Source organism: Triticum dicoccoides, chromosome 7A (genome assembly GCF_002162155.2).
Source record: "Triticum dicoccoides isolate Atlit2015 ecotype Zavitan chromosome 7A, WEW_v2.0, whole genome shotgun sequence".
In the NCBI taxonomy this organism is placed as follows: Eukaryota; Viridiplantae; Streptophyta; class Magnoliopsida; order Poales; family Poaceae; genus Triticum; species Triticum dicoccoides.
This window is the reverse complement of record NC_041392.1, coordinates 542,572,861-542,585,476: the sequence shown is the minus strand read 5'-3', so window position 1 is coordinate 542,585,476 and position 12,616 is coordinate 542,572,861. Positions and strand designations below refer to the sequence as shown.

Here is a 12,616-nt window from a genome sequence, read left to right as displayed (position 1 = left end):
TTGAGAAAGTGTTGTCATCCGAGATTTATTATTATTGTTTGCTAGTTGATTATGCCATTGATATGAGTAAACATGGGACCTAAGTGTTATTGTGAATGTGGTTAGTTCATAAGACTTGCTGAAAACTTGAATGCTGGCTTTACATATTTACAACAGCAAGAGCAAACAGAGTTTGTAAAAAAAATTCTTTATCACTTTCAGTTTATCAACTAAATTGCTTGAGGACAAGCAAAGGTTTAAGCTTGGGGGAGTTGATACGTCTCCGCCGTATCTACTTTTCCAAACACTTTTGCCCTTATTTTGGACTCTAACTTGCATGATTTGAATGAAACTAACCCGGACTGGCGTTGTTTTCAGCAGAATTGCCATGGTGTTATTTATGTGCAGAAACAAAAGTTATCGGAATGACCTGGAACTCCACGGAGATTGTTTTTGGAAATAATAAAAAATACTGGCAAAGAATCAAGGCCAGGGGGCCACACTCTGGCCACGAGGGTGGGAGGCGCGCCCCCTGCCTGGTGGGCCCCCTGGAGCTCCACCGACCTCAACTCCAACTCCATATATTCGTGTTCGGGGAAAAAATAAAGGAGAAAGATTCATCGCGTTTTACGATACGGAGCCGCCGCCAAGCCCTAAACTCTCTTGGGAGGGCTGATCTGGAGTCCGTTCGGGGCTCCGGAGAGGGGAATCCGTCGTCATCATCATCAACCATCCTCCATCACCAATTTAATGATGCTCACCGACGTGCGTGAATAATTCCATCGTAGACTTGCTGGACGGTGATGGGTTGCATGAGATTTATCATGTAATCGAGTTAGTTTTGTTAGGGTTTGATTCCTAGTATCCACTATGTTCTGAGATTGATGTTGCTATGACTTTGCTATGCTTAATGCTTGTCACTAGGGACCAAGTGCCATGATTTCAGATCTGAACCTATTATGTTTTCATGAATATATGTGAGTTCTTGATCCTATCTTGCAAGTCTATAGTCACCTACTATGTGTTATGATCCGGCAACCCCGAAGTGACAATAATCGGGACCACTCCCGGTGATGACCGTAGTTTGAGGAGTTCATGTATTCATTATGTGTTAATGCTTTGGTCCAGTACTTTATAAAAGGAGGCCTTAATATCCCTTAGTTTCTATTAGGACCCCGCTGCCACGGGAGGGTAGGACAAAAGATGTCATGCAAGTTCTTTTCCATAAGCACGTATGACTATATTCGGAATGAATGCCTACATTACATTGATGAACTGGAGCTAGTTCTGTGTCACCCTAGGTTATGACTGTTACATGATGAACCGCATCCGGCATAATTCTCCATCGATGATCCATTGCCTACGAGCTTTCCATATATTGTTCTTCGCTTATTTACTTTTTCGTTGTTATTGTTATCATCACTACAAAATACCAAAAACATTTCTTTTGCTGTCGTTACCTTTTGCTATCGTTACCACTATTATCATATTACTTTGCTACTAAACACTTTGCTGCAGATATTAAGTTTTTAGGTGTGGTTGAATTAAAAACTCAGCTGCTAATACTTGAGAATATTCTTTCGCTCCCCTTGTGTCGAATCAATAAATTTGGGTTGAATACTCTACCCTCAAAAACTGTTGCGATCCCCTATACTTGTGGGTTAGCACCGGCATGGTCTCGGCCAGGCCGAATAAAAAACGTATCTTAATCAAGATATAGATCATAGCATCAAATTCAAGACTTCATAACTTTTCTCTCACAAAAGAAATTAAATGGGGTTGTTTTAGATACAACATTAGATATAGTGCACTTGGACTACTCACCGGATATAGCCTAATATATAGTGCATTGGGACTTCTCTTAGATGGACTTTCCAAGATGTCGTGTGGCTGGCAAGCGAGATGTTGGGCTATAGAGCAGGAGGTTCTTTCCAACCAGTTACCCATTCTCGAATTGCTCCAAACCAAGCACGCTTAACTTTGATGTTTCTTTCGGATGGACTCCCGGAGAAGAAGATGCACCTTGTTGATACGATTAGTCTATCACTCTTATTATCCAGGATGTCACATACACCCCCACTCAAATAAACTAGTGTCCTCGTCGGCCGAGCAAAAACGTTCCCTCTTGGCACATGGTTGTGCGTCTAGTTTGACACATGTGTCGTGTTGTGTTCTATGACGGGTGACACACACACACCATGCATCACATGTCCGTGTAACCACGAGGGTCCGCTCTTATACCAATTGTAATACCCCGGCTGAACCCACCGGTTCACCCATCAATTCCCGGTCATGTGTTTGGCTACCACCCAGGATCTAGACCAGCCTCACACACCAACAATAATCTTTTCTATGCATTTTGTCCCCACTCGTGTGCACCCAGAATCAACTTTTCAGTCGATCACTCATCCACAAATTGTTGCGAAGCATGCTTACTTTTGAGATTATGGGCTCCCGAAAAAGAAGATGCGCCTTTTCATATGAGACCTTTTTTGGTTTGAAGGAATTTTATAGGATATGATTTTTATAGGAATTTTTCTTTTAAAGTCCTTTGTTCCTATTCCTACATATGATTAGTTCATACCCTTCATATTTCAAAGGAAAATGAACATTAGCCTATACTCAATGAAAAAAATTCTATGATGTGAACCAAATGACATCTTTTTTCTTATTTCTATTGATATGAATTGAGATACATGTCATCTCATTTTCTCCAAATTTCCTATTTCTATGATATTCATGTCGTATGAACCAAAGGAGTCATAAGTAGTCTATCATTCCTAAGCCAGGATCTCACACATTTGCAATTGTGTTCCAAGGAACTGCATTGTCTTGTTTGTTTCAAAAACCCAAATTTTCTGGTTTTGCTATGGATTTTTGACCTATTGTACGAGGCACCTTTGTCATTTGGTAATCAATCAATCTTGCCGTTTCAGAACCAAATTCAATCAATTGGATGAGTCAGCCTCGGTTGACCATGCTGCAGTTACACCATTCGAACACAGAGACTCTAGGTTAGGTTTACATGGGCCAGTTTTCACAAAAATAAAAGATTTGCATGAGCCAGCCATAACGAAATGTAGAGCGACAAAACTGCCTTGCATGTTGCTACATTATTCTCTCCAGCAACCTCGGTACACAACAACAACTTGATGGGGCTATGCAGTCAGTCCTATGTACATACGCAGCGTGAGCCTTTTGCTCATCTAGACCTCAAACGGCACACACTTTACATCCAACAGGGCAAACCAAATTCAATCAATTGGATGAATCAGACTCGGTTGACCATGCTGCAGTTACACCATTCGAACACAGAGATCTAGGTCAGGTTTACATGAGCCAGCTTTCACACACCCAAAAAAAGGTTTACATGAGCGACAAAATTGTCTTGCAGTTGTTGCTACATTATTCTTTCCAGCAACATTGGTACACAACAACAACATGATCGGGCTATGTACACAGTCCTATGTACATACGCTCTCTCAAGCGCGAGCCTTTCGGTCATCCAGACCTCATACATCACACACTTTACATCCAACAGGGCAAACCAAATTCAATCAATTGGATGAGTCAGCCTCGGTTGGCCATGCTGCAGTTACACCATTCGAACACAGAGACTCTAGGTAAGGTTTACATGAGCCAGCTTTCACACACCAAAAAGGAGTTTACACGAGCGACAAAATTGCCTCGCATTTGTTGCTACTTTATTCTTTCCAGCAACATCGGTAAACAACAACAACGTGATGGGGCTATGCAGTCAGTCCTATGTACGTACGCTCTCTCAAGCACGAGCCTTTCGCTCATCCAGACCTCATACGGCACACTTTACATCCAACACTCATCCATACCTCATACGCCACACTTTACATCCAACAGGGCGAACCAATTTCAATCAATTGGATGAATTAGCCTCGGTTGACCATGCCGCAGTTACACCATTCGGACGGAGAGACTCTAGGTCAGGTTTACATGAGTCAGCTTTCACACACCAAAAAAAGGTTTACACAAGCGACAAAGCTACCTCATAGTTGTTGCTACATTATTCTTTCCAGCAAAGTCGGTACACAACAACAACGTGATGCAATCAGCTCTATGTATGTACGCTCTCTCAAGCGTGAGCTTTCGCTCATCCAGACCTTATAAGGCACACATAACCAAATTCAATTAATTGGATGAATCAGCCTCGATTGACCATGTTGCAGTTACACCACAGACCTTATACGGCACACACAACCAAATTCAATCAATTGAACAAGTCAGGAGTCAGCCTCGGTTGACCATGCTACAGTTACACCAGAGACCTTATACGACACACACAACCAAATTCAATCAATTGGATGAGTCAGCCTCGGTTGACCATACTACACCACAGACCTTATACGACACACACAACCAAATTCAATCAATTGGATGAGTCAACCTCGGTTGACCATGCTGCAGTTACACCATTTGAGCACGGAGGCTCTAGGTCGGGTTTACATGAACCAGCTTTCACACACAAAAGAAGGTTTACAAGAGCGACAAAACTGCCTCGCAATTGGTGCTACATTATTCTTTCCGGCAACGTCGGTTCACAACAACGTGACAGGACTATGCAGTCAGTCCTATGTACGTACACTCTCTCAAGCGCGAGCCTTTTCGCTCATCCAGACCTCAAAGGCGAGTTGCGGTTGCATCATACGGCACATGCACTTTATATCCAACAGGGCATCATGTACATAACTCTGCCGGCACGTGAACCGAAAAGTATACACAAAACACATGTGGCAGGTCTTGTTATCTTCGGCTTCATCACTGGGGTATCTTCGGTACAAACCCCGGCCGGCATATCATACATTTGGAACACAGCGAGCTAACTGGAACGGATTGAAACATATCATGCTGACAACCTTGGATTCGTAGCATAGCTAGCTCTAACAGCCCATTGCGAAACGTTAAGGAGGCCGCCGCTCCATTGCCTCGGGCCAATTTGCTTCGGATGATCTGTGTTATAGTGCACTTCTAAAACAGAACTAGCCATTTGTCTGAGCCTGTCTGTTCATGACATCATGGTAGTACAAGAGAACACACATTGGCTGCCCAACTATGCTGAAGAAGAACCAAAATATCATGTTGCCCACCTGTCAAGTTCAACAGGGCTCGATGTGTCAGGGGAAACAATGGAAGACGGAGAAATTTTGCAGTGAGCATGGCATACCATTGTGTTCTTGAACTTTTCTTGAAGATATTTCGTCAAGAATAGCAGGGGAATCTGGGAACGACAGACATGAACATCAGTCAAATGATACAAGTGGATATTTAGAGATACCGACAACAGCAGTTTAGAATAACTAAACCGGCACCAATCACAAATTTGCATAGTAACAGCTCTTCAGATTTAAAGCAGCAATGGGGCTGATCCTACACCAACATATGGACGCCGGCCGCCTGCCCAAGTGCCCAGTGATGGCCTAAGAGAAGTGCTGCCTGTCACAGTGTCGGGCTGTTGAACTGTTGAACGACAGCCTGGACAGCTGTTCTTGATCGTTGGCCTATTTTTCCTCTTAGGCTTATTATTACGTCACATGGAGATGTTTGGAGGAGTGGAGATAATCAGTTCTGCTAAGTGAAGATGGCTGTATTGTATATTTTGTATTAAACCTTCACAAAGCGACAATTGCAAATTATCTTCTTTGAGATTAATTATTATCTAAGTTTGTAACAATAAGCATAGACATGTATATGGGCTGTTATTTTTCAAAATAAGCTGCAGTGTTGCTATCTCTAAGTCTTGATACACAGAATTTTTTGCATGTGACAAATTTTATGTACTAAATTGTCTGTTGTTTATATGCTAGACTATCTTTGTTATCGAATTTGCATACACAGAACTAATCTATTATATATGCGGTCACGCACAGGGCATCAACTAGTATCGAAGATACTGTACTGATCTAGTCCAGAAGATTAAGAACGAAATACAAGTGTCCTTCAAATCAATACATACCTGAAACATGATTCCAGAAAACGCCCATAATTTGAAAATGTGGCATGGAACAGCAATACATAGCTGCAAGTTGACAAAGACAATGAAATAAAGGTCATATGTGAGATGGCATACCAGCTTCTTTCCTTTTCAATGCAAGTATAAACGTGCAGCAGAAAAGGTGCCAGGATTCAAATTTCCATGTATATATCTTTGATTTTCCCAGTAGAACTTTATATCGAACCTAGATCATTACTCAATAAAGAAGGGAACCAAGCCATTTCCACTCTAGCTGGTGACTGGGAAAAATAAAAGAATGATAGCTAGGGGCATGTAATGTGGAACGCTCAAATATGTGTGGTACCTCATGAAATACAGCTGAAACCAGAAATGCGATGAGAATGGCACAACCCTGCAGTGTAGATTCAACATGAATTTTCATAAGTATGTATTTCAAAAAACAAAATTAGCTCTATTCTCAACAGAAAGAACCACACAAAATCTGCAAAGCAAAACGCACAATGAATAATATTATTTTTATCTACACTCATTTGCTAAGTGAATTTCAGGTATTCTGCTTGACCATCCATGCTATATCCTGGCTTTCAAATGGCGCTCCTTATCCATGTTGTTCTACCTTCGAGACTCATCACATGTTGCTGATTAGTCAACGTGCATATTAGTTAATGTAGTCTCACAAAAATGGATATTACCATGCAAAAGTCCTAGGCCAAGAGAACAACACATTATCAAGTATTAACATCTGTATTCTCAACGTCAGGTATTTTAAATTGGGTTGATAGTTCTCTGGTTAACCACGCTAACAGTTTATCTGCACTAGCAGATTTCAGTATGGTGAGTGTTCTCTATATAACAATGGTGAACCAACCAAATTTCAACTATCACGCAGGATCCATTTTCCACGGGAATGAAAACAAAATGTAACACGGAAAAGAGATGTGGTATTTTTTTTATAATCTGTCCACCAGAAGGAATAACAGGTGTATCTGAATAAATTACCTTTGACAAGCCATTCCTTATGCATGGAAAATATATATGGCGAACGATCCACTTATGAACAGGCTGACATGTAGAAAATTGTCAGGGAAGGATATCATACTAATGACAATTAAGAAATAACATTATGATAATGCCAATCAATCAGACACTATCTCAGGCTTATGAACATGTCTCAGCTATCAGCTGGGAGGAAATTGCCAGTTAGTCCAGAACAACTATTCTTCAGGATGGGTGAGAAGATTACCATATTCCACATTCTCCAGTACTGAGATAATCCCCCAAAATACCGCCAGATTTAAATGCATGGAAATTTAAACGGTGTCAGCTCCATCTAAACTTCTCTAAAATAAACAAGATAAACTTTGAACAGGCCTTTCACCTCTTCAACTGTTTTGGCATTCCACCAGTCCTTGTAGAATTCACGATCACCAAAACGGAGGAGTTCGGCAAGAATATTCAACCTGTATACAAAAATATTGAATGGAAGCTGTAGAAGCCACGCATTTGAAGGTTGTCGAGAACTTAATTTTACTGTTGCGATAAAACTATGTTTCTCAAATAGTTAACCCATTTATCAAATACTGTGTTCTATACATTAAAGTTACAGATATGTGATCGCGTGCATGAGGCAACCATCATGACATCAGTAAGTTCAGTACTGTAGAAAATCACAATATCCAATGGTACTGTGTCTTTATAGATGTGATGTACCCAACTGGTAGAGCCAAAGGAAAAAAAAAGTAAAGTGACAAGAGAAGGTAATCAAGATGCTTACCACAGATGGAAAAAGGAATAGAACATACAAAGCCATACATATAATGTTGGCACTGACAGTTTCAAGACTCTCTCAATAGCATCCAAGAAATTTCCTTTTAATGGATGCTTGGAATTCTGCACAATTGGATTAATGTACTGCCAAAAAAAGGAGTTAGGTAATTTCAATACAGAAACTATATGTATAAAATTAACGTTAGGGATCACGTAACAGGCACACTTGCTCAATTATGAAGCCCATCAAGCCTGTAAAAACTACGCATTTTATAAGCTGCCGAGTGACCCAGCCTTTCCTAGTAAATGCTGTCCGGGGATAACTTGGCTGCATAATGCAACAGAATGGCATCAGAAAAGCCATAACTTAACACTGATGTAACTAGTTACATCCAATATAATTAAGTAATACGAGTAACATGGAATCAGAAGAAGAAATGATACACACTAGCCCAAAAATAGCACCTGGTAACAAAGTGTTGGGGCCAACATGAAATACACAACACTGTTGATAGTTGGGCCTTTAATGTTTTCCTCATCGATAGAACTGCCATGTGTAGCACCCTATTACATAAAAAGGGGAATTATTAGTGTGAACAGTGAACAAAGAGGAAATATTCACATTCATGTTAGAAATTATTAATCTGGCAATTCTCTGTATAAGCACAACATGAGTAGCTACACAAATTAAGGTAGTTATTTCCTTAAGTATTGACAGAAGCAAGATCATGGTCCAATCTTCTAGAAAGATTTACGATTAAGAGACACACAAGAAAAAAGTTCATTGGTCAACGATTTATTATCCAGAACACAAATGTTTTGGCAACACAAGTTGTATTAGTCCTCGATGTTAAGAGACACACAAGTTGTATTAGTCCTCGATGTTTTGGCAACTACAATTGCACTAAAATGGTAATAACACATTGCACTCATACCTTTTCAATACTTTGGGACAACACCCTTATATCATAATTTGTATGAGCAAAAGAGACAAGCTTCAACCAAGTAATGCTTGCAATGAACATTAACACAAATCCAGATAATACTGCTGATTCACACCTGAAATACATTCAATGTAACTAAAATTCCATAATTTATGCAATAAAATACTATGTAATAACGTCTTATATTATGGGACGGAGGGAGTATCTTTTGAGGAAAAACTTTCTGTATAACCAGAACATTAACCAAAAATTAGTAGGCACAATGCATGACTTCAAAAATAATGCATGACCAGTATTAACATTCCTAAAATATGAGGAAAAACTAACACAAAACTGCCATCGACTTGTAATCCGAGCACCACTGTTTAACGAACAACAGTGACAGAAGTCAGTTATCAGATATCCTAGCTCCATTGTTTAACGAACAACAGTGACAGAAGTCAGTTATCAGATATTCAGACATGATAACGCGCAAGCATATGACACGTGATAACTTTAAAGAGCCCCATACCTCCCCAATAGAACTTATTAGCAAGTCATGAGTCATATTTCTCAAGTGATCTGAATAACTGTTAAGAGTACGTAATGGGCCTAATGGGCCTGGGCTGGCGGTATAGCCCGTTAATCTTAGGGTTAATTACAGATAAGGGTCACTTGGGTCAAGTAAGCCTTGCTGGGGAGTCAAGTAAACCTCTCTATATAAGGGGAGGAGATGTATCAATCTAATCAAGCAAGAATTAAGAAGGAAATCCCTTCCCTCTTGCCCGGCCGTGGGCAAAAAGGCCCCCGTCCGGCCCTCTCGCGCCCTCCTTCTAGCAGCACCATAACAATAACTGACAATTTTTGTTTTCAATTTGCAAAGTAACAATGGAACAATTTTAGATTGGACACTCAACCTGATGGCTCGCATTGATCCAATAGACATGTACTCCATCCGATCCATATTACTTGTCGCCGAAACGGATGTATCTAGACGTAATTCAGTGCTAGATACATCCGTTTGAGCGACAACTAATATGGATCGGAGGGAGATAATATTGTCAACGATAGGATATGAGAGATCGCCACATGAAACCAAATAGAAGAGTTATGTAGTCTCCTTTTAGCCAACCAATTTATATTGTTTAACATCCAACTTAAAAAAATAGCAATAACCATGTTTGAAACACATGGACCGAGTACATCTCCACATCATTAAATATAGAAAAAATGAATGAATGAACTGACTGTGCTTTTGTTTCCGAGAATGTAACTGAGTATACTTCAAACCATCATATACAAATTTCAAAAGTAGATGCATCCAAACAAACCCCAAAGCCAAAGAAATAAATATGCTTACTTAAGAATCACAACAACCGGATAGATAAGGACAGTGGTTGTAATAATTATATGGAGAAGAATAGACACCTGCAAGAGGTAAACCAGAGTCATGAGCAATTCACACTTAAAAAAATACTGAAAAAGATTGGATTTTATGCTAAATTTGACCGTATGACAATGATGAAGAAACATAAAAAGAGCATAAATGAGCATAAATCTTGGATAAAGGCCATTCTGAAAAGAACTGATGATGGAGACTTCAAGAATGTTGAGAAACAAACTCACATGATCACGGATGAGCTTTCTTTGAGCCCACTTCTCGGTCATGAGTGCAGCAAGTGGGAAAATGGGTAAAGTGAGGCTGCAATTCACAGACTGGTTAATTGTACAAAGTCTAGTACTGTTTCATGAAAATTCCGACCAGAGCTGGATGAGTAATTATACCTACCAGCACATCAGAAGTGGCCAATCTCCCAGCGATCTTGCACTAAACCAAAACCCAGCTCTTATTAATAGGCCATACTGGAGCAACAAATTTAGACCATGGTAACGTGTCAAGGCATATAAAAGACTATGCAGAAAGCACCAAAACTAAGTGCTCCTTCTGGAGGGGAAGTGATCAAACCTTCATTAAGTTCTCGATAATGAGCCTGCTGTTCACTGCAATCAGCACAACAATGCATAGATTCAGAAGACCTGCATGGCTCTGCAATCAAGTGAATAACTAAACATTTCAGGACCAGAATTTTATGTCGCAACCGAGTAATATGACATGCAAAACAACGAATTTAGTACGATATGTTTTGTACTTATACCCTAATGAATGTTTTAATATGGCTTCGATTATGTAATAATGCTCACTGGAGTTATGCGCAGGAACAACTGTGGAAAAATGTGATGTAGAATCATATACTCCCTCCGTTCCTAAATATAAGTCTTTGTAGAAATTTCACTATGAACCACATACGGATGTATATAGATGCATTATAGAGTGTAGTTCATTCATTTTACTCCGTATGTGGTCCATAGTGAAATGTCTCCAAAGACTTGTATTTAGGAACGGAGGGAGTATATATATATATATATATATATATATATATATATATATATATACGTCTAAAGGAATAAGGTTGCCACCCAAAGAGGCATTTGACTGAAACTCATCTTGAAACCCCAACATTGTTCAGATTTAAATGCAGGCATGCACTGAACTTTGCGAAACAGATTAACAGCTATGGCCAGGGCTGCATTTGAGTGCGAGGAGTTATTCTGGGCATACGATCAGTTGGTCATTCTGCCCAACGTTGCATATTAGTTCCACTAAAGAACTTACTCATTCAGAGTACTGGTCCTCAGGATCTTGTGTCAAACTGGCACCTTAACATGTTAAAACCCTAGAGTGGCAAACAGATACTGAGCATGTGGATCACGACACCTCCCAATTAGCCCTGCATCCGCAGTTGAGTTACTAACAAAAGTCGACCCCCAAGGCCCCCAACACACTCCCAACAACTCTCTGTTTACTTCTACTGCTAGTACAAGTCAACGCCACACCAATCTCGGGCTACTTGTACAGGTCAGCACCTCGTGCACTCCGCCTGTCCATTTCAACACGCCAAGCCCTGCTAAATAGCAACGCGCCGGTGGTCCCCTAATAAATCCCAAAACGAGCAGAGGCTTTGACCTCAATCTGTCGCGGCCAAAAATTGAAACTGCACCTGTGTCTGTCTCAACTCAACATCCCTAAAATATAGCACTGCTGGACAACCGTAATTTGGAGAAAAGAGAGAAACTGTGGGCAACAGAATCGATGCTGGCCGGCTCAAACAAAGCAAAGCATATGTGATCATGGCAATCGCTGCTGCTAGAAAGGAAAAGGAAAACAAGTGGAGGGATTCGCGGCGCATACGTACCTGTCGGAAGATGGCGTCGGAGCTAAGCGGGCTCTCCTTGACCCGGCGGTGGGCGGGCGCCGACGCCCGGTAGCAGGGCATCTCGTGCTGCCGCTGCGGCTGCTCCTGCGGCTCCGCCTCTCCGTGGACGCCGTCGGCGGCAGGGGCGCGGCGGAGGCGGCGGGAGGGGTCGTCGCGATCGTGGGCAGCGGCCACGGACGGGGGCGGGGCCATGGGTGGAACTGGAGGGGAGGTTCCGGAAGGTTCGGGGCGGGGTTTTGGGTTTCGGTGGGCGGCCCGCCGTGGGAAGGGAGGAAGCTGCCGGGGAGGTGGCGGGTCTGGGTTCCCTTTTGACATGCGATGGTGGTGGCCGCCGCGCCGCGGCTGACGCGCAAAAGCGGAAAGCGGAGGGAGGCGGCCGACTTGCGCGCGACACGTGCGCGGAGGGCGCGCCAGGCGTCTCCTGCCTTGCCTGGCGGCGCAGGTTCCGAGGCTCCGAGTCCCGAGTTCTGATCGGTGGACGGACGGCACGGCACGGGTTGTCCCTCTGTCCCGGTGTAGGCGTCCGCTCGTTGTTGAAAAGAGTGAACGGGTTGGAGCGTTGTCCTTTCCATGCCCTGCTTAAAATATTCAGTTTATTAAGGAAAATAATAATTGAAAATGTAAAAATGGACCTAGTTCATTTTTCAAAAGGCCAGACCACAGCGTGACGGCCGCACCATAGGGGA

General features: G+C 41.8%; 1 protein-coding gene across 2 annotated transcripts; it reads right to left on the bottom strand.

Moving 5' to 3' along the window:
- Window positions 1-4,368: 4,368 nt before the first annotated feature.
- LOC119330647 (diacylglycerol O-acyltransferase 1-2-like) lies at window positions 4,369-12,404 on the bottom strand. 2 transcript variants are annotated; one of them, XM_037603765.1, is made up of 16 exons: window positions 11,910-12,404; window positions 10,622-10,702; window positions 10,445-10,518; window positions 10,282-10,357; window positions 10,016-10,083; window positions 8,668-8,791; window positions 8,198-8,296; window positions 7,959-8,060; window positions 7,740-7,876; window positions 7,344-7,425; window positions 7,209-7,229; window positions 6,965-7,027; window positions 6,309-6,356; window positions 5,966-6,028; window positions 5,177-5,230; window positions 4,369-5,099 (listed from the first exon to the last, which is right to left on the bottom strand). In XM_037603765.1, the coding sequence occupies exons 1-16, from the start codon at window positions 12,243-12,245 to the stop codon at window positions 4,992-4,994; spliced, it is 1,536 nt and encodes a 511-aa protein (XP_037459662.1). In that variant the 5' UTR covers window positions 12,246-12,404; the 3' UTR covers window positions 4,369-4,991. The 2 variants fall into 2 exon arrangements, with proteins under 2 accessions (XP_037459662.1, XP_037459663.1); XM_037603766.1 differs by having other exon boundaries at window positions 10,622-10,656; window positions 11,910-12,400.
- Window positions 12,405-12,616: the final 212 nt, after the last annotated feature.